Raw genomic sequence first — 24,857 nt, 5'->3', positions numbered from 1 at the left:
GTTGGCTTTTGTGATGAACTCCTTACATCCGTGCCCTACAAATGTGGAAAAAAAATGAAAAGAAGAAAAAATGCATGTCCGAATTTTCCTATTGCTCACTTGCACATCTATCGAGGTGTGTGTTCTGCGTTCAAATACCTATAATTATGACACAGAAATCCGCAAATGTGCTCCAGTCGCTGTTACGGACAACGACTGTGGATTCTGTCCATGAATAATGACCTTGTCATGTTCAATCCATGGTGACACTTGTGTATAAACAGGCTTCCGTTTTTCAACAGGACTTAAGGACATTTCATCATAATGGCAAAGCTTTTATACGCAAATTCTATTCTTCTCCAAATATGACTAAAACTAATGTGAAATGAAATATGTGACCTCTTTAGCGCCTTTGGTTTTCTTGTCAACGTGAATTTTTAAGCGCACAGGCCTTTAACATCTGTCACACTGACACAACTTTTTTTTTTCTTCTAAGATCTCTTACACAACAAAATTTCTAATTACAACCACAAAAGTAAGCTTGCACATTAACAAGCTGTGGAGGCACAAGGAGGCGCTCTGGTGTCTGCAGCCCAGAGCTAGGGATGTGCATGGTAGCATGCAAGGCGTCCCTTGATCCAACGGCAGAACCCGCCTTGTCTGTTTAAAGCTCGAGGACAAGTTTCTATAGCTAATTACAGTTCCGTCTCACGAGTTGCGACGGATGTTTGAACGACGACCGATTCAAAGGCGGCTGAATTAGACAGGAGACACCAGGGGAGAAACGCATTTGGAACGCATCATCACACTTATGAACAAACAAACAAATAAAACAAACATAAAGCGCCACCACGCAACAGGCGGTTGAACAATCCGTTGTGTGCTGGAATCATCAAAACGAGCGCAGGTCACGCCGCGGCATCATCTATCCCTCCACCGAAACTTGATCCTGCGTTGACGCGCATTTCACCACATCACTGTTTTATTCCGTGGCCATCTTGTGCTGATCCCCGATGCCTGTATTTCTTATTTAATCTGTACGTCTTAGTTTTCTCACTCTTTTCCCCCTTGCTGAAGGCACACCCGGGGTTCAGAGGTCATAATGGAAAGGCACAGAGGAGTGGCAGGTCAGGGGGTCAAACATCCTTTCTGACCTTTTTCCTCTTCTTCACCGGCTTGGCCTCCACCCAGTCATCTGGAAGAACATTAACAGAGGCGTCATTAGGAAAGAATCATACATGTACATGATTTAAAGTCTGAAATATAGTTTTTCAGCTCATGTCAATTCACTTAAAAATCTGTTGACTGTCGTACTGGTGATAGGGTCACAAGGTTGCATCCCGACATTGATGACTAAAAACAGAAAATCAAATTTAGAGGGATTTTGCTCTGATCAAAGCTTTATTACTTTTCTACGTTACATCTTATAAGAAACTTTGTTATTTCTACATGTTTCAACACGTTTTCTAACAATAACAATAACAATCCCACATTGCATAGTCCCATACATGCTTATGTGTGTCGGTTAGGCAGGTTATTCTCTTGAGTTGGAAAGACAATACAATAATTTGCTTGCGCTGGCGTATACGCCTCATCCTGACTTTACTGCTTTATTTTTGTTAAAAATAGCGTGGCCTTATCGCCAGCAAATATGGTAATCATAGCTACCAATAAAACACTGAATAATCACTGCTTATTTACGTTAATGAAAGGCAACTTGACAATTAGTTGCAACAGAAACAACTTCATGCCAGAATTCATTTATTTGAATTCTTAAAAGTGCTTTCATGGACTAGAAGACAAAAACTTTTTTCCCCATTTTGTCAGTATTGTCATGCAATTGTCATTTTCCGTCTGGCTGAAGAGCCTATTCGCGAAATTTGCCAAAATAAAACCATAGAAAAAATTTCTGTATTTCCATAATCGTAAATGGAAGAATGTGAACATCAGACTCTTTTCTACTGAGATCATTTCTGCTTGGCACCACAGCACAAATCTCCTTACCCCCAGCCCCTCCCGAGACTGTGGCCCCTTCTTGCTGGTCCGATGAGGGCTCCTCTTTGCTGGCTTGTGCATCTGGGCTGGCTGTCTGTGCACTGGCAGTGGGAGCGGCCACCAATCTCTCTTCCGTGGGCGTTGCCACGACCGGTGACTTCATTTCAGGCTCTGGCAAGATTTCTGATGAAACGGGAAACACAAATGCATTAAACATACAGACACACTTTCCACATTACGTATGTTGAAGTATATTCTTCATACACACTTCAGGATACCAAAGTCCCATTTCATAGGGGCATTTGAAGACAAATTACCACTTACAACTAACAGTGAAGTACTGAAGTGATCATGATGGTACCGGGTAATAAACCAGTTAGTATGGTATCTGTAGTTGCAGTAACTGTAATTATTTTGGCTTGCAATAAGTACAAATTTATTTGCTAAGTCTTTTTGAGGGCAGGCTGATGTCTTTGAGGTTATTTCTTTGATAATACATGACAACCAAAACGACAAATTATGGTTAATGTGAGCTATAATAACCTTCATTACTTTTTTTCTCATGGTTGTGTCTCTTTTCCTAAATGATTTTGCAGCAAAGTGAAACAAAACCCAAACATAAACAGGAAGACATGGACAGACATGCCATTTCTATTTTAAGATCTGCGGCAAGTCGGTTTCATCTCCATTTTAAATCTGACTTCAAATATTGAACTTGAGCCAATTTGCATCTATGTGGGCGATCAATAAAAAAATAGCAACCAAAACTTTACTTTTATCTCAATCTCTCCTCAATCATGGAGCCAAGCGAGCTCAAATAAAGAAAATAAAAGACAAACCACCAAAGGTTACAAAATTGAAGGAATTCACAAACTTCACTTGGCTGAAAAAAAAACTTTGTACAAATTTCTACCACTTGTAAAAAATTCACTCTATCTATCAGAATCAATTTGGGTATGATGTGTCGTTGCTGCACTCTGATAAACAACGTCCTTGAGGTGAGACTAGTGGTCTACCTTTAGCACTGTCACTTGGTTTATTCGTCTCTGCAGGTTGCTGGCTGGGCTTTTGCTTCGCTTCTTTTGCAGCGGCCTTCTTGGCTGCCTTACTGGGTGAACCTCCGGTCTTCTTAGGGGAGCCTGTACACAAAAAGAGAAAGGATTCATTTTTTTATATGGAAGGTCGTAACACAGTTTCTGTGGACACAAAAAAAGAGGTCAGTTTTATATCCAACCTTTACAGAAGTTTGACCAAGCGATGATTCTTTCTTATAACTTTAGGTGAGAGATTTATTATGCAAATAATGCACACGTGAGAGGGCGTTAGTGGAGACGCAGCCCTCTTGAGGGTTTTTACAGTGTAACGAGTGCATGTTGCACAATATTGTGAATACCCAAGAGTGAGCTGCATCTCCATTAACGTCCCAAACTTAACCTGTGCATCATTTGCTTTATAAATGGTTCTTACGAGCTATTTTTCATTTACCTTATTTTAAGGGTAAATGCCAGTCAGCTACATGTAGAACTTGTCCGAAGAAATGCCTCAAACACACTGGTACTGAACACAAACTTGTTCACAGTAAATACTAGTAGGTGACTGAGTGTGCATCGCTAACGTATGCATTTGTGATGTCATTGAAAGTGAATACAGCAAGCCGCAGTCACACGCGTATCTCTGAGCAGTCGTTAGTACCGTTCATTAGTACGCGGTCAATGGTTAAAACTTATGCCCGGGGGACATGGCAGTCAAAAGTAAAGATGTGTAATGTGATCACTCTCAGCCAATCAACTGATTAGAATCCATATAACAGTTTCATAAAGTAGAAACTCTTAATGTTGTATATAAACAGGGTACTCACACACCTTTACATAACTTTTCATCTATCAAGTAGAAACAAAGGAAGACAGAAACAGGGTAGTAGGGATCATTCTGTATGCTTCCAGTTTGATATCATCGATACCACACATCGCCGACTTTGTCTGTTTGGTTCATAAACCGCACATACCTTTCTTCTCTTCCCCGGGGCTTTCGGCGGACGCGCCCTGGGTGGCAGGCTCGGCGGCTGCTTCAGGCGGAGTTGAGGGAGTGGGCTGAGTCTCTTGGTTGGCCTTGGGTTGAAGGATGCATTTTATCATGAAAAGGTGTAAACAGGAATACCAATTAGAATGAGAGGGCCTGAAATACATCTACACGTAAATGACGCTACTTAGTTAACGACAGGGCTTGAACTTTCGATATCACCAGGACCTGAATTTAGGCTTTTACTTGAAAACTGGAGTCCCTCGTTTTAAAGCAATTTTTTTGCAATTTTACCACATGAGGTTCCCCTAAACTAGCTGTGACAAACAGTGACAGGGTATGGCTTTCAAACAAACCTGCAAGCAAGTTCAATGGGAAGAGAAAATTATCTGAATATAGCCACAAAGAATGGCAGGGCTCAATTTTTCTGAAAGGGGGGAAGAGATACAATAATAGTCAAAGCCAAAGCCACACATTCGACTAAAATACTACAGAAATTGCCCCTTTGGCTGCCTAAAGGTCTTTAAGTACAAAATACGCGTGCTGGTCTTAAGAGTGCTTGCATGATTCAGCTCCCAAATATTTCCTGTAAATGTTACACTCGCCCGCTGTTCAAATCGTAAATTGTGCTTTGCCATAGATACCACTGTGCTCCAGATACCACATGTGAAAATCAAAGGTCAGTGGGAGTAGTTTCTCGTTTTGAAGACCAACATCTGAGATTTTAATTGACAATTAAGTCTATTCACAAACAAGCATTCACAGTGTAAGGGATGGCATATAATGAGAAAGTAAAACAATGCACCTAATTAGCAAATATTAGTTACTACACGTAAGCCAAAACTGCGTAATGTAATATGACATGGGGTACATTTCATGAAAGTCTTATGAGAGACTTTAAGCTCTTAAGAAACACTAATGAGATACTTCAGGAAATGCATTCTACTTCTCTACATAGCTACATATGAGCGACTTTGGCTATTCTGAGATTTATGTAAAGATTTTAATGTAATATGAAACAGACCCACGGTCTTCAAATTTGCAATGCAAGTATTTGTTTGTGCACTACCTTACGGTGAGGTTTTATGTGCCAATGTGAGCTCAGTTGGTAGGAGCTTTCAGGCCATACCTTTCCTTTCTTCTTCTTGCTCTTCTTGGACTTTGTCACCGTGAATTCTTCTTCAGCGTCCTCCGCCTTCGCCTCGACTTCCGCTGGCGGTGCCGCCGCATCCTTGGCCGGTTCCGCCTGGCTCTCGCTCGGTGGCTCCTGTGGGTCGGCTATGGCCACCTCCGGTTCCGCAGCCGTCTCTGCGGCGAGCTCAGCGATGGCTGCGGCGGCCGCAGCAGCTTTCTTCTTCTTCCTGGAGCTCTTGCTGGTGGTGGAGGGAGATTCCACGGCGGCAGGAGGGGAGGAAGGTGCCGGCGTCTCGGTTGACTTCTTGGCATCTTGCTTCTCAGGCTTTGTCTCTTCGATGGCTGCCTGCTCCACTTTCTGAAATTGCAAACAGCATTCATATCGGCATTAACCATCTTCTTCAGGCACACTGTGATCAACAGAGTACTATTTGAAACTGTCCTAAACTTTCATTCTCTCAAGATGATGGTAATGGGCCTTCATTTCTAGATAACTGGAAATCAAGATGAAAAATTCTTCAATGATCTGTGTAGGTCTATTTTCAGGATGTAACTGTACCAAACAGGGCATGCAAAAATCAAAACATTGGATTAAAAGCAAGTGAAGAATCATATACCGTACTTTTGAACAACCTTGTACAAAGTATTGCAAGTCCTGAATGTCACATTTTTACGTAAGAAGTCTCAAAATTCTCTGCCTGGTCCTTTTGGAGGAGGCAAGACAGAATGCATAAATCAGTAAGCAACATGGCAATAATCAGGAATGGCAGTGGAGGATTTAAGAAGTGTAGCAGCACACTGATTCAATCGGCAGGATCAGCTATCAAAGAGTACATGTAGACATGACAACAGGAAGCTACAATACCAAAATATAAAGTAGAGCACAGCAGCACCCAACTTGAACAAATGTACATGTAGCAACAGAAAACCTCTACTTTTCATTTCATACCTTGGATTAATTTGATTGTTACTCATGACTCATAGCATTTAACACAGATCAGACAAAGTTTGGAAGTTACATCAACCGACCATGGCACAAAAAGCACCAAGAGCTCATTTCTCTGATGGACCTTTGCGTGATAGCTTTCATTGCCATGCCGGTTTGGTCTAACCTCTCATAAAAGAGCATAAAGATAGATGAAAATAGCAGTAGCTGCCTTTCTAGGAAAGATCTCAAGGATAGCAGAATACATCAGTAACTAGCCTTCCAAGAAATGTTAAAAAGCAGTTGAATACAGCAGTAGCTCATCCCCTAGAAAAGATTGTAAAGACAGCTGAAAAGTGGCTGACCTTCAAAAAAAAAAAATAGAAATGTTGCTATGGCGACTGATGCCTCCGCCATAATGCATGATTCTCCAAATAGGCGTATAGTACAATGTTTCACAATGTGTGATCCATGACAGTTTCACATAACTGGCAAAACATTGAAATGACAGGTTTGTCAGAAATGTCTTGTGGGTTTGTTATAATTTTCTAAGAGTGCAGGTACTCATATTTGGGGAATTGAGAATTTTTACTTGAATTCTGACGGACCTTTTTATAAGTATATAATGCAATGAGTAATTTCCAAGGTATGAAGAAAGAGTGTAATGACGGTACAATATAGATTTTTATTTTTTTTATTTATTTATTTTTTTTGGGGGGGAGGGCATTGAAACCTGGCCTTTGACCCTTAACCTTTGACCTTTGACCTTCTGGCTCGAAATTTCCCGGAGAATCTACATTACGTAATGCATGTATTAAGTTTTGAAACTAATAATGCAAGCATTGCATATACTAGTATATGAGGGAAATAGTAACATTTTGAGGAGTTGACCTTGACCTTTGACCCTGACTATCGACCCATGACCCCTAAATTCCCTAGATAATCCCTGCCAGTCAGTACATGCGTATGTACCAAGTTCCACGAAGATACATTGAACCATTTGCGAGAAAAGTGATATTGCAACATTTTCATCTAACCTTTGACCTTTTGACCTTTGACCTTATGACATGAAAATCTCTCTGGAGAATCTTTACGCAGTAGTACATGTCCACACCAAGTTTCAAGAAAATACCTTTGGGCATTGCATAGATATGGGGGAAATTGCAACATTTGTAGCATTTGACCTTGACCTTTTGACCTTTGACCTCTTGCCAATGTCACTAAAATCTACTCAACTAATTGTCCCATCATATTGTACATCATCCTTGGACCAGGTTTGGTGAAAGCTGCTTCATCCAGTTTTGAGTTATCACGTAAACAGATAAATTTTAGGATTTGACCTTGATCTTTGACCTTTGTCCGATTTCACTGAAAAACTAATCAATTGTCCCATCATACATCATCCTCCAACAGAGTTTGGTGAAATTTGCTCCATCCAGTCTTGAGTTATCACGTAAACGGATACAATTTCATGATTTGACCTTGACCTTTGACCTTTAGCCGATTTCACCCCAAATCTAATCAAATAGTTGCCCCATCATACTTCATACTTGGACCAAGTTTGGTAAAATTCCAGTAAATATTACTCAAGTTATCATGTAAACGAAAGCGGACGGTCGTACGGACGGACGTACGGACGGACGGACAACCCGAAAACATAATGCCTCCGGCACCACTTCGTGGCGGAGGCATAAAAATCTTAGTGACAGTTCAATGAAGAGAATTGCATACTGATAGCAGCATTTGCTTTGGGTCTGCATCACTTGGAATCACTGCGCAGCTATCATGAGGCAAATGCATTTTAATACTGTACAATTGTACTTCACGACACTTGGACGTTTCCCTCTCCAACCAAATGATAGCAAACAATGTCAACAGAAATGGATCTGTCATATAATATGACTGCATTATGAGTAGTAGTTGGCATAAATGTATAGATACCAATAAGAGCCGAGTTTGACAAGCCTCCAAGGAACCCCCCCCCCCCCCCCCCTTGCTTTGACCTTTTTCGTTATCATGCAATTATGTACATGTTTAGGCATTGAAAATGCACTTCAAATTTATGTGCCACCCAACTTGGGGAGATGAAAATGCAAAAGAACAAATGTTTTGTGCCTCCTGCATCACCAACCCCCCCCCCCCCAAACACACACATGCACACAAACACACATATATAGACTATGTCGACAGAAACACAACATGATATCCAAGCTCAAAGCCGTGAATAAAACCGGATTCTGCTTAATACGATAGCCGAGTCCCTTCGTAAAAACTAAGCATCGGTGCAAGCCAAACTGTTTTCATTTCAACGTGGACAGCATCCAAGCAAAATATTTCTGAAGTGTCTTTTCATTCTACACACACCGCAGAATCTCCGGACACATATCAAGTTCCGCTCAGTGCTGAGGCTTGCTTGCTTCTCAGTTTACACCTTGTGTTGGCGCATGAAAGCAATTTGAAATGTACATGCACACGTTCAATCACGCCTATGCATATACTCCCATGCCTCGAGGAAGGATCCCTGTACTAATTTCCCCTGATAATCGATTGTATTTGAGTGTCCATTCCAGCGGACTTCAATCGGGGCAAAACAAATAGTTCATTGTCCGTCAAAATGCTAACGAAAGAAAATCCACTTCACAGCATTTCCTCCATCAATCACTCGGTCTGCACGTCCTAGTTTATAAAATATCATGCATGCGTCACAGACTTCCAGGGATACACTGTACTCACAAGTGGCGATCACTTACGTCTGAAGGGACATGACCACAAACTGATTTCACACAAATTCCTCAAGTTTTACTTTCAAATGTGCACAACTGATATGCCATTACTTCTGTACATTACCCATACAATCTATGCGATAAAAAGGCACATGGAAAGACAAAAATCTATTGACCTTGATGGCAAGAAAATGATGTGTTATCAAGCTAAGAGTGAAAATAGTTAGGTTCACACGCTGTTCCTAAACTTTAAAGTTTAGTCAAAAACTTAACTCTCAGTGATTAGCTCGTAGTTTAGCACCATGTGGACGCACTCGAAAGTTAGCAATCTTAAAGTTTAGTCAATGATTAGAACCATGAGACATCTTAGGGTTTACGCGCTCTCCACGAGCCACGAGGGGGTCCCCACTTGTAGTTTCGCTCCGTGTGGACACAATAATCGATGAGCTTGTGAGTTAGCATGAACCTTGCTTTTTGTTCGCATCCGGGTCAACCTCCCGCTGCGCTATTCCATATGGGCATAAGGTCATCTCGCAAAGACTCTGCACTTCCAGTGTAATCATCGAGTGGGATTTGCTCGTAAGTTTAACTTAAAGTTTAGGTGTGCGTATGAACCCGCGTTGTGAATTCACGAGTAGAGCTAATCATTGACAGTCACGTTTTCGACCTAAACTTCAAGTTTGGCAACTGCTTGTGAACGTAACTTATGGAGAAACAATACAGCACTTTCTTAGAACAGCCAAACACATTTGCTGATTCTAGGGAGCGACAGTGAGGTCATACAATTTGTATATCCAAAGTGGCCTTTTCAGGACCTCTACATACCAATATGACTGACCTTGCCGCATATACGATACAGCACAATTGTTACCATCAACACCTGATTCAAGCAGAAAACAACGTCAAATCTGAGTGTGGGAAATATGTGACTTCTCCTGTACTTTTAACTGTCCGTCATGTGTTCAAGTGTGTATAAATAGAGTTTCATTCTTATAAATTGCAATCTGACGTTTTGCTGCACGAAAGCCGTCAAAAATGTTTGCAGTGTCCGTATGACTGAATGAGGCTTTAAGCCACTATTTACCATTTGCAGATGAAAAAAACAAACAAACAAAAACAGCTTTAGTGCTTCAAATTAGTTTTAAAATGTGAGTTGTGGCTCCATGTAAAAGTGTTAATCAGTATAATCATTAAGTATTGTTGAATATAAAAAATGTGAACAACAGTTTCATTAAAATTGTTTCTAGAATAAACTGTCTATGTTATGGTTTATTTAGAAAATTAGTGATTATCTCCTTTATATTTGTGGCTTTATTGCCAAATTTTTATATAAAGGATGTTTTGTGATATTAAACTGAACTATACATATGCATCAAATGTGATAACTCGAACATGTTTTTAATCACTGCTCCCAATGGTAAACAATGGTTTAAAAGCTGTTTTTAGTACGGTGTACCTCGCTCACATCCTCCCGCGCCTTCTTGGATTCGGCAGCTTTCCCGCCGGACTCCGCACTCTGATTGTGAGCTTTAGAAGCGACGACGGCTGGCTCGGCCGCCTTCGTAGACTCCGCCACAGGAGTTTGCTCAGCGGCAGCTGCAGGTCGGGCCCTGTGCACGCCTGCATCACCCGTCCCAGTCACCTTTGCAGACCTAGGGGAGAGTCTGCTGCTGGAGCTCTGGTTGCCGCCGTCCTTCTGCACGGCATTCTGCTTGTTCTGCTTACGCTCCTTCTTGGAGATCGGAGTGATCCACCCTTCACCTGAGAGATGGATTGAGGATTTTAAAAAAAATATGAAGAAGCAGAATGAGAAAGACTGATTAATACTAAAGCTCATATTAAAGTGACAGTATTTTCATAAAGCAGGCCTATTTTCCAATTATCTGGTATAAAGTGTCATTTGCTTCCGTACTTCACACAAGGCGCATGTGATTAATAACTGTACATCAGGCCTCGAAATAGGATTTTGGAGGGGCAAGGCCATTTAGAAAAGGGCACTTTTTCCAAGCGGCCAGGGCACTTAGGTCAGTCAGAGGGGCACCAAGGCCACATTGGAAAGGGCATATGTTGGGTGTTTATGAAAAAAAAGAAAGAAGAAAAAAACCGAGAAAAACAAACAAACACACACACACACACACACACACACACACACACACAAAAGTGCAACGCACAACAAAAACCTCTTCCCTACGGCTGTAACACATTCCGATTTCCGCGTTTCTATCCTAGGTGAAACAGCATTTTTGAAAACATGAATAAAACAACAGTAGGTATTGATTGAAACTCGACACCCTTTCAGGCCAGTCAGGCCAGGCTGCCATGTAACTTCAAAGCACATTCCGACAGCTGGCTGACAAAACCACAAGGCGAAGGAATTTGCGGCGGCGCGTGTGCGGTTTCTTCTGTTGATTGGTCTCTCTCTCTCCACCCCTCCCCATTCCCCAGTCTGGCACCTTGGCATCGTGGGATTTTTCTTTTTCTTGGTGAACTTGGTGTTCACTCTTTACTACTCTATCTGAATATGCGCTGCCTAGCCTAGTAACTCTATGGCCGCTGCGCTGCGGAGGCGAGTCGGGACGGTAAAAGCCGGTCGGGGCGTACATGTACATACACGTCGTCTCGTATCGCGGAAAGATACTTTGAGTTTGAATCGGATATATTGGGGACGCGAGTGAACTGAAGGTATGATATTTGAGATCAGGAAAGTTGTTCAAGCTTATTAAAGTGTAGACTTTGAGAAAGGGCATATTATACGTCATAAATAATAACTTTCATTCTAAAAGGGCACCACGGCCCCAAGGAAAAGGGCACATTTTTTTTGGCCATAACTTTGATCAAAAAACAAAAGGCAGTGTGCGGCCAACGAGAGGGGCACCGACGGCCATGGCCGTCGGTGGCCGTCGGTTAATTCGAGGCCTGTGTACATTATAACATACAGGCAAACCACAGGCAAAAAAAAAAATGCTCCTTCCCAGATTGCAATCTAACCCCCCCCCCCCAAAAAAAAAAAAAAAATAGAACAAACAAGAAAATTTGTAGTGTATTTTAGTTCTTATGATGTGAATAAGGGCTGAATAATCTCTACAGTACATGGTATAGTTTTCTGATACTCTGTTGTTATTATTCTATAGAATGGCAAAGGAAGTGTACTACATTAGACTAATGCATAATCAGTTTTTTTATATAATATGCAAAGATCAATTTGACATATCCCTGACCTCAATGATCATAAATAACTAAACTCTCTTCAGGTTATCATCCCCGCCATTTCTGCAGATGGCTAGTGAAATTACATCACATATTTTGGCACTATCGCATGGCTTGTGCAAGGATTGTCATGTTAAGTACTCTCAAACCTTCCAGCAGAAATAGTCAACTAATAGTACTGTCTAACAATATATCCAAAAGTTCAAACCTAATTTCAAACACAAAACTATTATGGTCAGATAAAATCTGATCATAAACAATGACATTTTCATGTTTACTCATGTGAACATTTTTGTAAATAGCCACATAGTACAATGTACATAGTATGCAATATATGCACAACCATAATCTGAACGGCATGATATCCATCCCCCCCCCCAAAAAAAAACGAGACGAAGACTGATGAACAACAGCTAACCCCAATATAAAAATCCCTGCAACACCCATGCTACAGAGGCATGAAAATAAGAAGAAGAAAAAAAAAGAAAAGCACAGACAATGCAACAATAGACACTGTGCTTTATGTTTACCGACTCTAGATGATGCCTAATGTCTCTTGGACACACTGTAAGTACATGTATCTTCTTTCTTATCAGAGGAACCAGTTTAATGTTCTTCTCAGAATACACACAAAGTGACCCGCCACGCCCCCTGGCATATCCTGGTACAATTGAACATATTATGAGCCTGACACAAGGAAAATGACAAATTTGTGTGTTTCCCACTTAAAAGGCAACCTGGGAAAGCACATTCTGTGAAATGTGAAATTGATGAATGGAACCAGGAAGTGAAAAGAGGTTTGTTTGAAAGCTATAAGCATCAGCTGTAAATTTTTTTATTTGTCGTAAGAGCGTTGGGTGAAGACTCAGTAGTTACGTTCAGACGGCAAGCCGTAACCTCGAGGTTAGGAAACCTCGAGGTTAGAGCTTGTAGTTAGGGACCGTGAAGACGCACTCGTAGTTAGCTAACCTCGAGGTTTGCTGATGTTAAGAGCCATGAGAAATCTTATGGTTAGCACTCTAACCACGAGCCGGGGGGGGGGGGGGGGGGGGGGGGGGGGGTCCCCACTCGTAGTTAAAGGGACTGGGGATGAGTGTTCGGTTGTGCAAAACATGCGAAAGAGAAGGTGCTTTGGGTATAAAATGAAAGGTAGATATGTAACTTAACATGTGTGAAAATATCTTGGAAATCGGAATCTTCTCAAATGTTTTAAAAAGCGAAAAACAAAACATACTTTTCTGGAAAAAGACCCTTCGATACGATGGCGATACGTATTTGAATTGCGGAATACTGCTTGTTGACTGCGAACATCAAGCCAACTTACAGCGAAATCAAGCCAACATGCCGAGTGAGCTGCGGAACTACTAGTAGTTATACGTAGAGCAATTGTGGCTAGCTCTACGGCTGGCTGTGCTATGGGCGCGGCGAGCGCTGGCCGCACTTCACTTGCCATAACTCGCATCATCATACACAGTGTCCAGTGCTAGTGCTTCTAAGCTCGAGCTGCTGTACGATCTTGCGTGTTTTCATTTGATGAGAGCGCTAACCTAAAATCAAAGGACTCCTCCTTTTCAGATTCACATGTCCTTCTTCCAAGATATTATGAGAGCTAGTTCTATCGTCAGAAGACTCGGTAGGCTACGTATCCTAAAAGCCATCAAACTCCATTTATTACAAGATTCTTCGTTGAGAAGTACCGAAAGCGGGATAGGTGAATGCGGTAAAGTAATACGTAGCCCGACCAGACGCCGGGCGGGCCTATATGTACAGCGACTGGGCTGTGCGTGTACGTACATATAGAAACTTTTCCGGGTAAGGACGGACACAGCCGGCCCAGCGCTAGGTCGGTACCATGTACGCAGTAACTGCCGTGCTTCGCACGGCGTCTGGTCGGGCTACGTAGAAAAAAAAAAAATCAACGAAATCTCAATTTACAATAATTTACAATTCATGTAATTATTACATGAAACACAAACGGGTTGTGTTATTACATGTACATGCAATTCAATGCAATCTTCATGGCAAACCCATTTTTTTTTTTCTTCAAAGATTTGAAACACAAGTACCGAGTAGGCCAGAGAATTCGAAGTATCCGGTACAATGTTATATCTAAACTTGCATTGGAACTAACTAATAGTTCATTTTTATTACCGGTACAACTTGTCATGTATTTGTAATTTCATGTGACTTTAATAGTTGTAACATTTATTGTGGATGATTTTCTTCACAATTGACACATGCACATACTAGGTTAGAAAGTTGGTCATTGGTATGGCTTAGGCCTTACCTATTTTCTGTATAAATAGGGTTAATTGGAATTATTTCACAGATACACACAAAAATGTTGGGAATCAGATCATTTTCAGTCTTCTAGACTGAATAATGTGACACCTGTAATAGTCTAATAACCAATCCAACAATTTCTGAGGCTATCTTATACATTTTCTTATTTATCGTATGTACAATGCAACCATGCATGATGCAATGTCTTGTTCACCTATACAAGGAGAAAATCAAGACACAAGGAATAATCTGTTCAAGTCAATTATTTCCACATAGGTCAACAACATTCACTCAGTTTTATCTAGAACCCTGATTGGGTTTTTATCATCAGAACACATTTTTTTCTCATTGGTAAATTGACGCTTAACAATTAGCTAGGCCTGTATACACAGGTAATATCTTGTTGTGATATTTCAGTGAATTTAAATCTAACACATTACTTATGTAGGGCTAGGGTTCACTTAGCTCTCTAGCACTCATCACACTAAAAGCAAACTAGGGCAGCACACATGTGTTACTTGGAAGGAGTCCCCTGGCTAACTAACTTGTAGCCAGTTTATTCTTCACATAATTTGGCATGGGTTTACATGTAAATGTGGGTTGTTACATAAATATGCATACACAAAATCAACATAACAAAACATGCAAATAAAGAAACAAAGGTTAAAACTAAATATTCATAATAATATGTAAATGATGTGCAGGCTTGGGTGATTTAGGCATGATTTCAGTATTACAGGGAACAATGGGTGAGAAGTGAAAGAGTGGAAAATGTCATGTGATATGTGGTGTGTCTGTGATACAATTGTAGGTGGGGTGTGTGGATGCATGTGGATGTGAATACCGGTACTACTGTATGTGTGGGTTGACGTATTTATGTGTAGAGGGGTGGTACCTGTAATAAAAGAAGGGGGGATATACTTATAATAAAAGGTTCAAAATAAATCCCTACACTTACGTTATACTACCATGCATAAATACAAATTTCATGTGCACATATAAATTGCATGTGTACATGGGACCTACATTAGAAGTTGTGTGTACCAGGGTACACTGACCTTACATTTTCTTTTATCTTTGCATGTATATTTGCATTTGGTGTTGCATCATGAGCACAGGTTCTAATTGCAAATGTGCTACATGTATTTAGAAACTGCTCTCACAGTAATGTGATGTGATATACAATGTAGAGATAACAAATGTGTGCTGGCTACTTGCATGTAGGCCCTATATCTTTTAAATATAAAATGTCATAATAGAAATAATTGTAAAGCAAAGATTGCCAATTGACACAGGTAAGGTAATCATTTGCAGAAAAAAAAAGAAAAAAGAAACTGCTCAGCATTCTGTCATTAGTCAATTTGGGCATCTACACATTATACTCCTATCATATTGAACAATTATGATAATAATACTATAACATGTAAATTAAAAGAACCTTACAAATGCAACCACTTTCAAATAACTTGTACATTTGCAGGGAAAAAATATTGAAGTGAAAGTCCAAGAATCAATGTCACAGGGTTAATGACTTCAAGTACAAAGAACACTATACCATTTCAGTGTGGAGACCTTCTACATATTGCATTGTCAAACCACAATTGGTTTAGGGTTTGAGCATATACAATTATATCAGAACATCATGTAGGGACCTACCAAAATGTATATTACAATGTATTTTTATATCTATGTGAATGAAAACTGAACATCTTGTTTGAAGCACTTCCAACACATTTGTTTATCAAAATTCATACTTTTTTTTTTTTGGCCACAAAATATAGATGCAATGAATATTACAAGGGCACAAACTCCATTTACCACAAAAATATTGTCCTCATAATAATGTGATTTGATAGAGTTATCACAAAATTTTGTGCTGAAAAAGTGTCTTCCAAAATGCTGATGGACAATGCTACTGTGTAGGACCTGCTGTGCCACTTGAATGTAACACATGGCATGATATCAGTGATCACATAAATGATGAGGATAATAATCATTATGAAGATGATGATAGTAATAAAAAATTAGCAACAACAACAATAGTAGTAGTAGTAATAATAATAATAGTTAGAGCAATAATGAAATGTGTGAAAGGCCCTTCAGTGATGTACACTGTTGTGCATGACAGCCCTGCTTAAGTTCACTTTAAAACACTGATGCAATATTTTATCGTAACGGAGTAATTGTAGTTTTTCACCTCTGAAACACCTGGGAAACACAGGGGGAAAAAAGACCAAATGAAAAACAAGAGACCCGCGGGTCACGCGCTCACCTGAGTATCGCAATTTCACCTTCCATGCATTCTTGCACACTCTTACCTGAGAACATTGGAAACTTTAGGTCTGCATATGGATCCCTCCCCCCCCCCCCCCCTCAACTCGGGGGGGGGGGGGGGGGGGGGAGGGGGCAGGCAGTCCTGGATCTGAATCTGCAATTAACAAACTTGGAACTAAAGTCATCAATGTTCAAACTCATGGTATTAACTTTGCTTTATCATTTCTGGTTCTAGAGCAGAAGATTTTAAATATTCCTCAATGTGGGGGGGGGGGGGGGGGGGGGGTGGGCCCCCTAGGGGGCCCCCAAGAGGGACATGGTGCCCATTTGAAGGAATTGAGATTCTATCCCCCTAGGGATGCTACCTGCTAAGTTTGGTCAAAATTCATCTTGAGGTTTTCAAGAAGAAGATGAACATGTACAATTCAGGCTCCATTACAAGTGTTGGACTTCTCCCCAGCCCTCTCCTGGGTCCTAAGGGCGTGGGGGGGGGGGGGGGGGGGGGGGGGGAATGAATCCGCCAACCCCATGAAAAAAACTTGAAACTACAGTCATCAATGTACTAACTCATAGTATCATCTTAGCCCTATCATTTCTGGTTCTAGAGAAGATTTTTAAAGGTTCCTTAATTTTAGGGGGTTTGGCCCCCTAGGGACCCCCAGGTGGGCAATGGTGCCCATTTGAACAAATTGAGATCCTATCCCCCTAGGGATGCTACCTACCAAGTTTGGTGAAAATCAGATATGGCGATCTCAAAGTGAAGATGAAAATGTACAATTTAGGCCCCATTAGGACTCCTCCCCACCCCCCTCCCCTGGGTCCCAAGGGGGGCACCCCTGATTCCCCCATGAACAAACTTGAAACTACAGTCATCAATGTACTTACTCATAGTATCAATTAAGCCCTATCACTTCTGGTTCTAGAGAAGAAGATTTTTAAAGATTCCTTAATTTTAGGGTGTTTGGGCCCCCCTGGGGGCCCCCCAGGTGGGCCATGGTGCCCATTTGAACAAATTGAGATCCTATCCCCCTAGGGATGCTACCTGCCAAGTTTGGTGAAAATCGGTCATGGGGTTCTCGAGAAGAAGATGAAAATGTAAAAAGTTTACGCACGACGGACGACGGAAGACGCACGACGGACGCCGGACGAAGAGCGATCGCAATAGCTCACTTGAGCCTTCGGCTCAGGTGAGCTAAAAAAGGACAAAACACTTTGTGCCTGGATATTGCAGCCCTTTCAGTTTCCAGTAACAGTTTAACGCACATGCAGTTTAGGAGTTTACAGGATTTATTTTCCCTACTTGCTACATGGGGCAAGAACAAATTTTCCAGGCAATCAATTCACTGTTTCATTCTGATTCACACATTTGAGTACTAACATGTTTGTTGTTACCTCACAGGAAAGACAGAAATAGAGAGTTCAGAGATATAAATGTAGTGTCATATCAGTTATCACTGCCATCACATGAATGTAGTCTATGATTGGAATTGATGTTATTCATGTTCAATGCGCATTTATCAGAATCCCCAACAATCCTGGTACAAAGGTGCAGCTTTTTCATTACTAACATGTCTTTTGCTATAATACACAATGAAGGCATAAATTGACAGTAGGCCTACAGGAAGAACTGGTGTCAGAGCTATTATCATTGCCATCACTTGGATGCACTCAACATAATTATGATATTGAAGTCATCCAAGTTCAGTTTTCAAACATTTGCCAGCCACAAAGAAGAACATGAGAGGGGATGTCACTGGCTTCATGGAGCTAAGTAGTTGGGAGGGCTGGTTCTGATTGATGAGAGGGGATGTCACTGGATTCACTGAGCTTGGTGGCAGAGAGGGCTGGTTTCCACTGGCGAGATGGATGTCACAGGTCTCACCGAGCTGCGTAGCCTAGAAGAGGCAGTCTTATTTGGCGAGAGGGGGTGTCACTGGCTTCAACAACCTGGATATCTGTGATGGCACTTGGATGTGATGCTAGCTGTTCCACTGCAATAGAGGCCAACAAGCACATTCTATTGATCTCTCATCTAATGACTGAATGTTGGTAATAAAGTAACTACTACACATTTACAATGAAAAATTATTTTACTACTCATATAGACTCAATTAACTATTCAGTAATACACATAGTAAATATTCTCTTTAAAGACTATCATTCAAGCAATGACAAGTTTAGTACTGATGAAAGCAATTATGTTATATGCTGAAAGTCCAATGAAAATAGCTCATTTTATTTATGATATTTACATAAAAATTCCCTAATATGCATGCCAAAGGGACGTCTTCATCATCTACTGTAAAAGTGGAAATTTCTTGCGGTGTTGGTTGAAATTTTCACGCATTTCGCGTAAGCCGAAACTAGCGCGAAAATAAAAGCATGCGAATATTTTTGCTCGCCATTTGTTCAAGTAGTTGATGTCTTGATTCCGCGGAACTATAAACATGCGAAGCTCTTCTTACCCCGCCGACCGCAAAAAATTAGTCGCGCTAAAATATCCACTTTTACAGTAACCTGTTATCTCCTTACATCTGCCCAGGCTCTGATAAAATCAATATCTGTCAGCACTCTCACCAGGTTTTGATCCACTTCAATTTGACCCAAGTCCTTTCCTCAGAGTAGCATTTTCCTCCACAACTAATTGGAGAAGGCAACGGCATTCATGAACTTGTCCTTTTTCCATTTCACAGGGGCATCTGGACTGGAGTTCATCTGTATATCAGACACAATGAAAGGCATTAACACGGACTTACAATTAGGATAGTCCCGTTAGTTCTTCACCAATCAGTAAATTTAGTCACAGAACTTGCTATCCCATGTATTTCAGTGTAGAGTCTACCAGGTAGCTTTATCTTGTAGTGCTCACATACATGCAACAGAGAAAACTCCATGAAATATGTTAGAAATAGACTGTCTACTGTAGAACTTAAATAGCTACTAGAAATGTCGCTATGGCGACTGGTATGCCTCCGCCATAATGCATGATTTTCCTAATAGGTCTAGATAGTACATGTGGACAATGTGTGATTACATTTTCACAAAACTGGCAAAATATTGAAATGACAACTTTGTCACAAATGTGTTGAATGTTCACCTTCCTTGACCTTGGTTTAATTGGATGAATAGGAGAGCATGTATTTGGGGATTTAAGGACTTTAACTTGACTTTGACCCATTCATACATTTATGCATTGAGTAATTTTCATGGTACCGGTATGGAGAAAAAGTGCAATTTCTGTACTGGATAGTAAATTGTTACCATGTTCATCTGGCCTTTGACCCTAAAATTCATAAGATACTAGTAATCACTTTCAGGTAGAACATGCATAAATATGCAGTAAGTTTCACAATAAACTGAGCCACTTCTGAGATATGGAGGAAAAGTTAGTTCAGCACTTTCACTTGATCTTTGACATTTTGACCTTTGAGGCAAAAAAAAAAGAAAAAGAAAAAAAAAACTCTCCAGAGAATTTCTATTAGGTTACACACGCATACACCAAGTGTAAAAAAAAATAATAATCCTGCTGGCATTGCATGAACATGAGGGAAATAGTAAAATTTTGATGTGCTGCACTTGACCTTTGACCCCTGACCTTTGACCCCATGAACCCTACATTCTCTAGATAATCACTGCCAGTCAGTACATGTATATACTATGTTCCATGAAGATACCTTGAACAATTTTCCAATTTACAGAGAGAAAAAAAAGAAGTTTTAATACTTTTACTCGACCTTTTGACCTTTGACCTTTGACCTCATGACCCAAACTTTCACCAGAGAATCTAAATTGGGTAATACATGTATACACTAAGTTTCAAGAAAATATCTTCTGGCATTGCATAGATATGGTGGAAATAATGAAATTTTATGTATTTGACCTTGACCTTTTGACCTTTGACCTTGAGCACGTGCACCCAAAAGTTGATAGGCACAACTTCACCCCCTAATACACATACATGCCAAGTTTCATTAGGATACCTCAACAGGTTTTGATAGTTACCTTGTCCACAAAATTCATTACGGACGGACGGAAAGACGGACGGACGGACGGAAGGACGGAAGGACGGACGGACGGACGGAAGGACGGACGGACGGACGGACAACCCGAAAACATAATGCCTCCGGCACCACTTCGTGGCGGAGGCATAAAAAGGAAAATAAGACCTACAGAGACCCTAGCCAAATTTTTGATGAGTTGACACTGCACATGAGTCGGGATGACCTCAGCCTCTCATTGTGCATCTGGGTAATTCTGTGAAGTTGGGGCACGAAGTGTGACATTTTAGCATAACTCAATACTAATTATGCTATACATGTATTGTTTATAGGCTTTGCAGTTGTATTGAGACCATACATTTTCCTGGAAATTTTGTGCCATTCCGACTCAATTTTGATGAAATTATTAAAACGATATGTAATGGTGTCCTGTAGCATCGTGACGTGTCCATGTAGCATCGTGATAGTAAACATTTGGTCCTAAAAGACAAATTAAGGAAATTAGCTTGACCCAAATTTGATATAATATGCATAATTACTAGATTAGTCAGATAGCTAAATATCTTAACTCTCCTTTCCACAGTTTTACACAAAAAAGGACACCGCATAGCATCGTGATACATTTTGTAATTTTCTTTTAAAATTGAAACTGTGTACAGGAAATTTGAGATATTTAGCTATCTTATTCATACCTTGTAAATATGCATATTGCATCAAATTTTGGTCAAGCTCATTGCCATAATTTGTCTCTTTGGACCAAATTTTAAAATATCACGATGCTACGTGGACACGTCACGATGCTCCAGGACACAGTGTTACATATTGTTTAATAACTTCATTAAAATTGAGTCTGAATGGCACAAAATTTCCAGGAAAATGTGTGGCCTCAATGCAAATGTAAAGCCTACAAACAATAAATGTATAGCATAATTGATATTGAGTTATGCTGACATGTATTTTGTCAATATCACGATGCTACATACATGGACACTGCCCCAACTTCATGGAATTACCCATCTACAAAGTAGGCCCTATTTATTTATATGTTGTGTATACAACCTCATATCGGGCCTATGATGTCTTTCAATCCAGCCACATGCAAGGGATTTGGGGGTCTGTATAATTCCACATACAATCATATAGTAGGCCTATATGTGGCTGCAATGTACAAACTATGTAACTTGTAACCCTAAAAGTAATGATCAAGACAACTATAATCTTATTAACCACTACCACAGCTTTGGGTTTAAAAAAAAAATGTTATAAGTTAAATTACAGTAAGAATAAGAACAGCATCGTTTGAGAACACAGAGTTATCTATTCAATTTATTGATGTTTTGTGTACTAAATATCAACATTAACTTTCATTTGCAGGTTCAAAACAGTTGTTGGATCTAGGTGTATTAAAAAAGTACCAGGTACCCAGGTAATTAAAGTTAGTTTGTACAAACCTTTTGTACCAACGGAAGGGCTGGTCTCAATGGGCAAGAGGGGATGTCACTGGCTTCATCAAGCTGGGAGGGCTGGTCTTGACTGATGAGGGGGGACATCACTGGCTTCACCAAGCCGGGTATACGCTAGCTGGTCGAAACTGACGAGAGGGAATGTCACTGGCTTCATCAAGCTGGTTAGCTAGGAGGGCTGGTCTCAATTGATGAGAGGGGATGTCACTGGCTTCACCGAGCTGGGTAGCTGGTCAAAACTGACGAGAGGGAATTTCACTGGCTTCATCAAGCTGGGTAGCTGGGAGGGCTGGTCTCAACTGACCAGAGGGGCTGTCACTGGCTTCACTGAGCTGCCTAGTCAGGATGGTCCTTGAATGCGATGCTGGCTGTTGCTCTACAAAAGATACCCACAATAATATCTGACAGACCTTTCTCAACAATTAGCACCTACTGTGCTACAAAGCATACACCATTAACCACTACACTATAGAGACTGAGTGAACTGCGCTACAATGCATATACGCCATTAGCCACTTATGTATGTACGCACAATAGATACACTTCAATCAACATTTTTGCAATGCCATGTGTACCGGAGACAATAACAAGGTACTGGTACCTTACCAAACATGTGAATTCACGTTTTTGGTCCGATCATAGCTGTGATGACAACATATACGGTACACAGTTGAGTCTCCACAAAGTATTTTGTAAAAACCGAGAGTTACCAGATTCGCTGACACTTTCATTCATTCAGTGTCGTTTCGTAAAATTGGATTTCTCGCCTATCGCCAATTTGTAACAAACGTCAGTTCTGATGAGTGTCGTAACTTTCTTATTTCGACATTTTGAGACCCATAATTTGACATGAAGGTAGAATAGGGCAACATAATCCAGAATACGGTAAAATAGGAATTCGCGTATTTACATGCAAAACACAAATAGCGTGCCATTTCTTACTGTGAACAGCGATTTATGTGTAATAGAGAAGCACATTTCAAAAAGGAGAAATGTTGAGCCAAATTTGGGATGTCATTCATAGGCAAAAAAATTTCCATGTTAACTTATGGTAACTATACACAGCCCAGTTGCTGTACGTAGGTACAAGGTACGGGTACATAGCGACAGGATTCGCACAGCGTACCGTACTTACAGCGTCTACCACTCCTAGTCCGAGGCCTTTTTTCTCTGCCATTATAGCTGTAGCCCGACCACACGCTGTAAGTACACTGTGCGAATCCTGTCGCTACGTACGTACAGCGACTGGGCTGTGTATACAAGTGTAGTTACCATAACTGGAAATTTTTTTGCCTATGAATGACATCCCAAATTTGGCTCAACATTTCTCCTTTTTGAAATGTGCTTCTCTATTAATTACACATAAATCGCTGTTCACATTAAGAAATGGCACGCTAATAAAGTGTTTTGCATGTAGATAATACGCGAATTCCTATTTTACCGTATATCTACTGGATTATGTTGCCCTATTCTACTTTCATGTCATTAAATTATGGGTCTCAAAATACATAGGTCTAAGATACCTACCATACCTCAATCGCATTCTGAATACACCTTTTTGTGAATCTGCATGTAGCCTTTCTCCACATATGTGAGTATTAAAAATCTCAGGCAAACTCTGATAGGCCTACAAGTAGATCTTTTAGTTTAACTGGTTAATAGAAAAATGTTAGGGTGTGGCATAGGACACCTAACAAAATTACTAATCTAGGCCTACTATCAGTATTACTAAATAGTAGGCCAATAGTGTGTGTAGATCCTCTAAGTGACATCTCTATCAATTAATGTTACACTAACAACACTAAACACTGTAACAGTTGTTATAGGTCCTACTCACACTGAACTAGTATGACTATGAGGTCTTCCGAGTTTCACAAATTTATTACCGATCCAGCCGAAGTGAAATGACATCTCTGTCGTTCAGCCCCTTATCTTCTAGTGTCTTGAGGGGAATTGGGACTCTACATTTTATTTTTCTGTCACCATCTCCATACTCTGTCACTGGTTTTCATGGTCTTCCTCTTCTTGGAGACAGATCTCTCGCTCTCCACCTGCGGCTCCATTGTTTCGAATAGTGTGGATGGTATTTATACGCAGCCAGCAGATCAGAGTTCAAGCGGACCCGTGCCAGCTACAAGCTGCCGGGCGGATCCCGGGAAATGCACCGATAACGCTCGCTAGCCAGTGAACAGGCACCCGGGTTTCGCCTCGCAATAGGGGCGATATCTTGGGCTTGCTTTTCGCCGAGGAGAAGGCAATACATTAACGCTGTGCCAAAATCGGACAAAAGAGGGAGGCAAAAACAACACTTGAACGGAGAGCCTCTAAGCCGACCCCCCGTGATTTTGACAAGCGTTACATGTAACGCTCTTCAAAAAATCATAGATATCTTCATAATGCCGTATTTTTCATCGATTCTTTTTCATTGCTTAGTCCTTTCATAGACATTGGTCCTTGTTTTTGCCTGTTTCACTTCATGAAATAGCACTTTTGCATTTTGGGTTCCAACACTCATCCCCAGTCCCTTTAAAAGGTTCCTGCAACCCAAGAGTATGTTGACCTCAATTGATGGCTTTTGGTCTGTACATAACCAAATCACTAAATACCTCATGAAATTATACATCATATATTTTGAACATTTTTCTTTGATTTCTTTTCTGCACCCTGATAAGCCCCACCGCCAAAAAGTCCTTCAGGTCATCTTTATTCATATTTCTGCTGTGACATCATCCTCCTGTAACACTTGAGCTGAACGATAAACACAGTTATGTCCCTTACCATTCATTGCTACCTTAAAAAATTAGTCAGAAACTTTTGCAGCGCTTGCTGTAAATTCTGCTTAGGCTTACAGATAACT

The 24,857-nt window shown here is 40.6% G+C and overlaps 1 protein-coding gene and 1 long non-coding RNA gene across 3 annotated transcripts; both read right to left on the bottom strand.

Annotated features, from left to right (window-relative positions):
* Positions 1-1,115: 1,115 nt before the first annotated feature.
* LOC139717342 (uncharacterized) lies at positions 1,116-12,979 on the bottom strand. Its single transcript, XM_071628847.1, has 7 exons — positions 12,952-12,979; positions 10,241-10,536; positions 5,123-5,485; positions 3,980-4,082; positions 2,991-3,113; positions 1,984-2,157; positions 1,116-1,174 (listed from the first exon to the last, which is right to left on the bottom strand). Exons 1-7 carry the CDS (start codon positions 12,977-12,979, stop codon positions 1,116-1,118), a joined length of 1,146 nt encoding a protein of 381 aa, XP_071484948.1.
* A 4,098-nt stretch (positions 12,980-17,077) lies between these two features.
* On the bottom strand, positions 17,078-24,516 carry LOC139717309 (uncharacterized). Of its 2 annotated transcripts, none has more exons than XR_011709959.1 (4): positions 23,838-24,516; positions 21,989-22,376; positions 19,117-19,254; positions 17,078-18,530 (listed from the first exon to the last, which is right to left on the bottom strand). It is a non-coding gene; the product is annotated as an uncharacterized lncRNA (long non-coding RNA). The 2 variants fall into 2 exon arrangements; XR_011709958.1 differs by having other exon boundaries at positions 17,079-18,530; positions 23,887-24,516.
* Between the last annotated feature and the right edge of the window lie 341 nt (positions 24,517-24,857).

The sequence above is a fragment of the Diadema antillarum genome, unplaced genomic scaffold, assembly GCF_040938485.1.
Source record: "Diadema antillarum isolate AM-2024a unplaced genomic scaffold, OU_Dant_1.0 scf00000074, whole genome shotgun sequence".
Taxonomy (NCBI): Eukaryota; Metazoa; Echinodermata; class Echinoidea; order Diadematoida; family Diadematidae; genus Diadema; species Diadema antillarum.
This window is presented reverse-complemented; position numbering and strand designations above follow the sequence as displayed.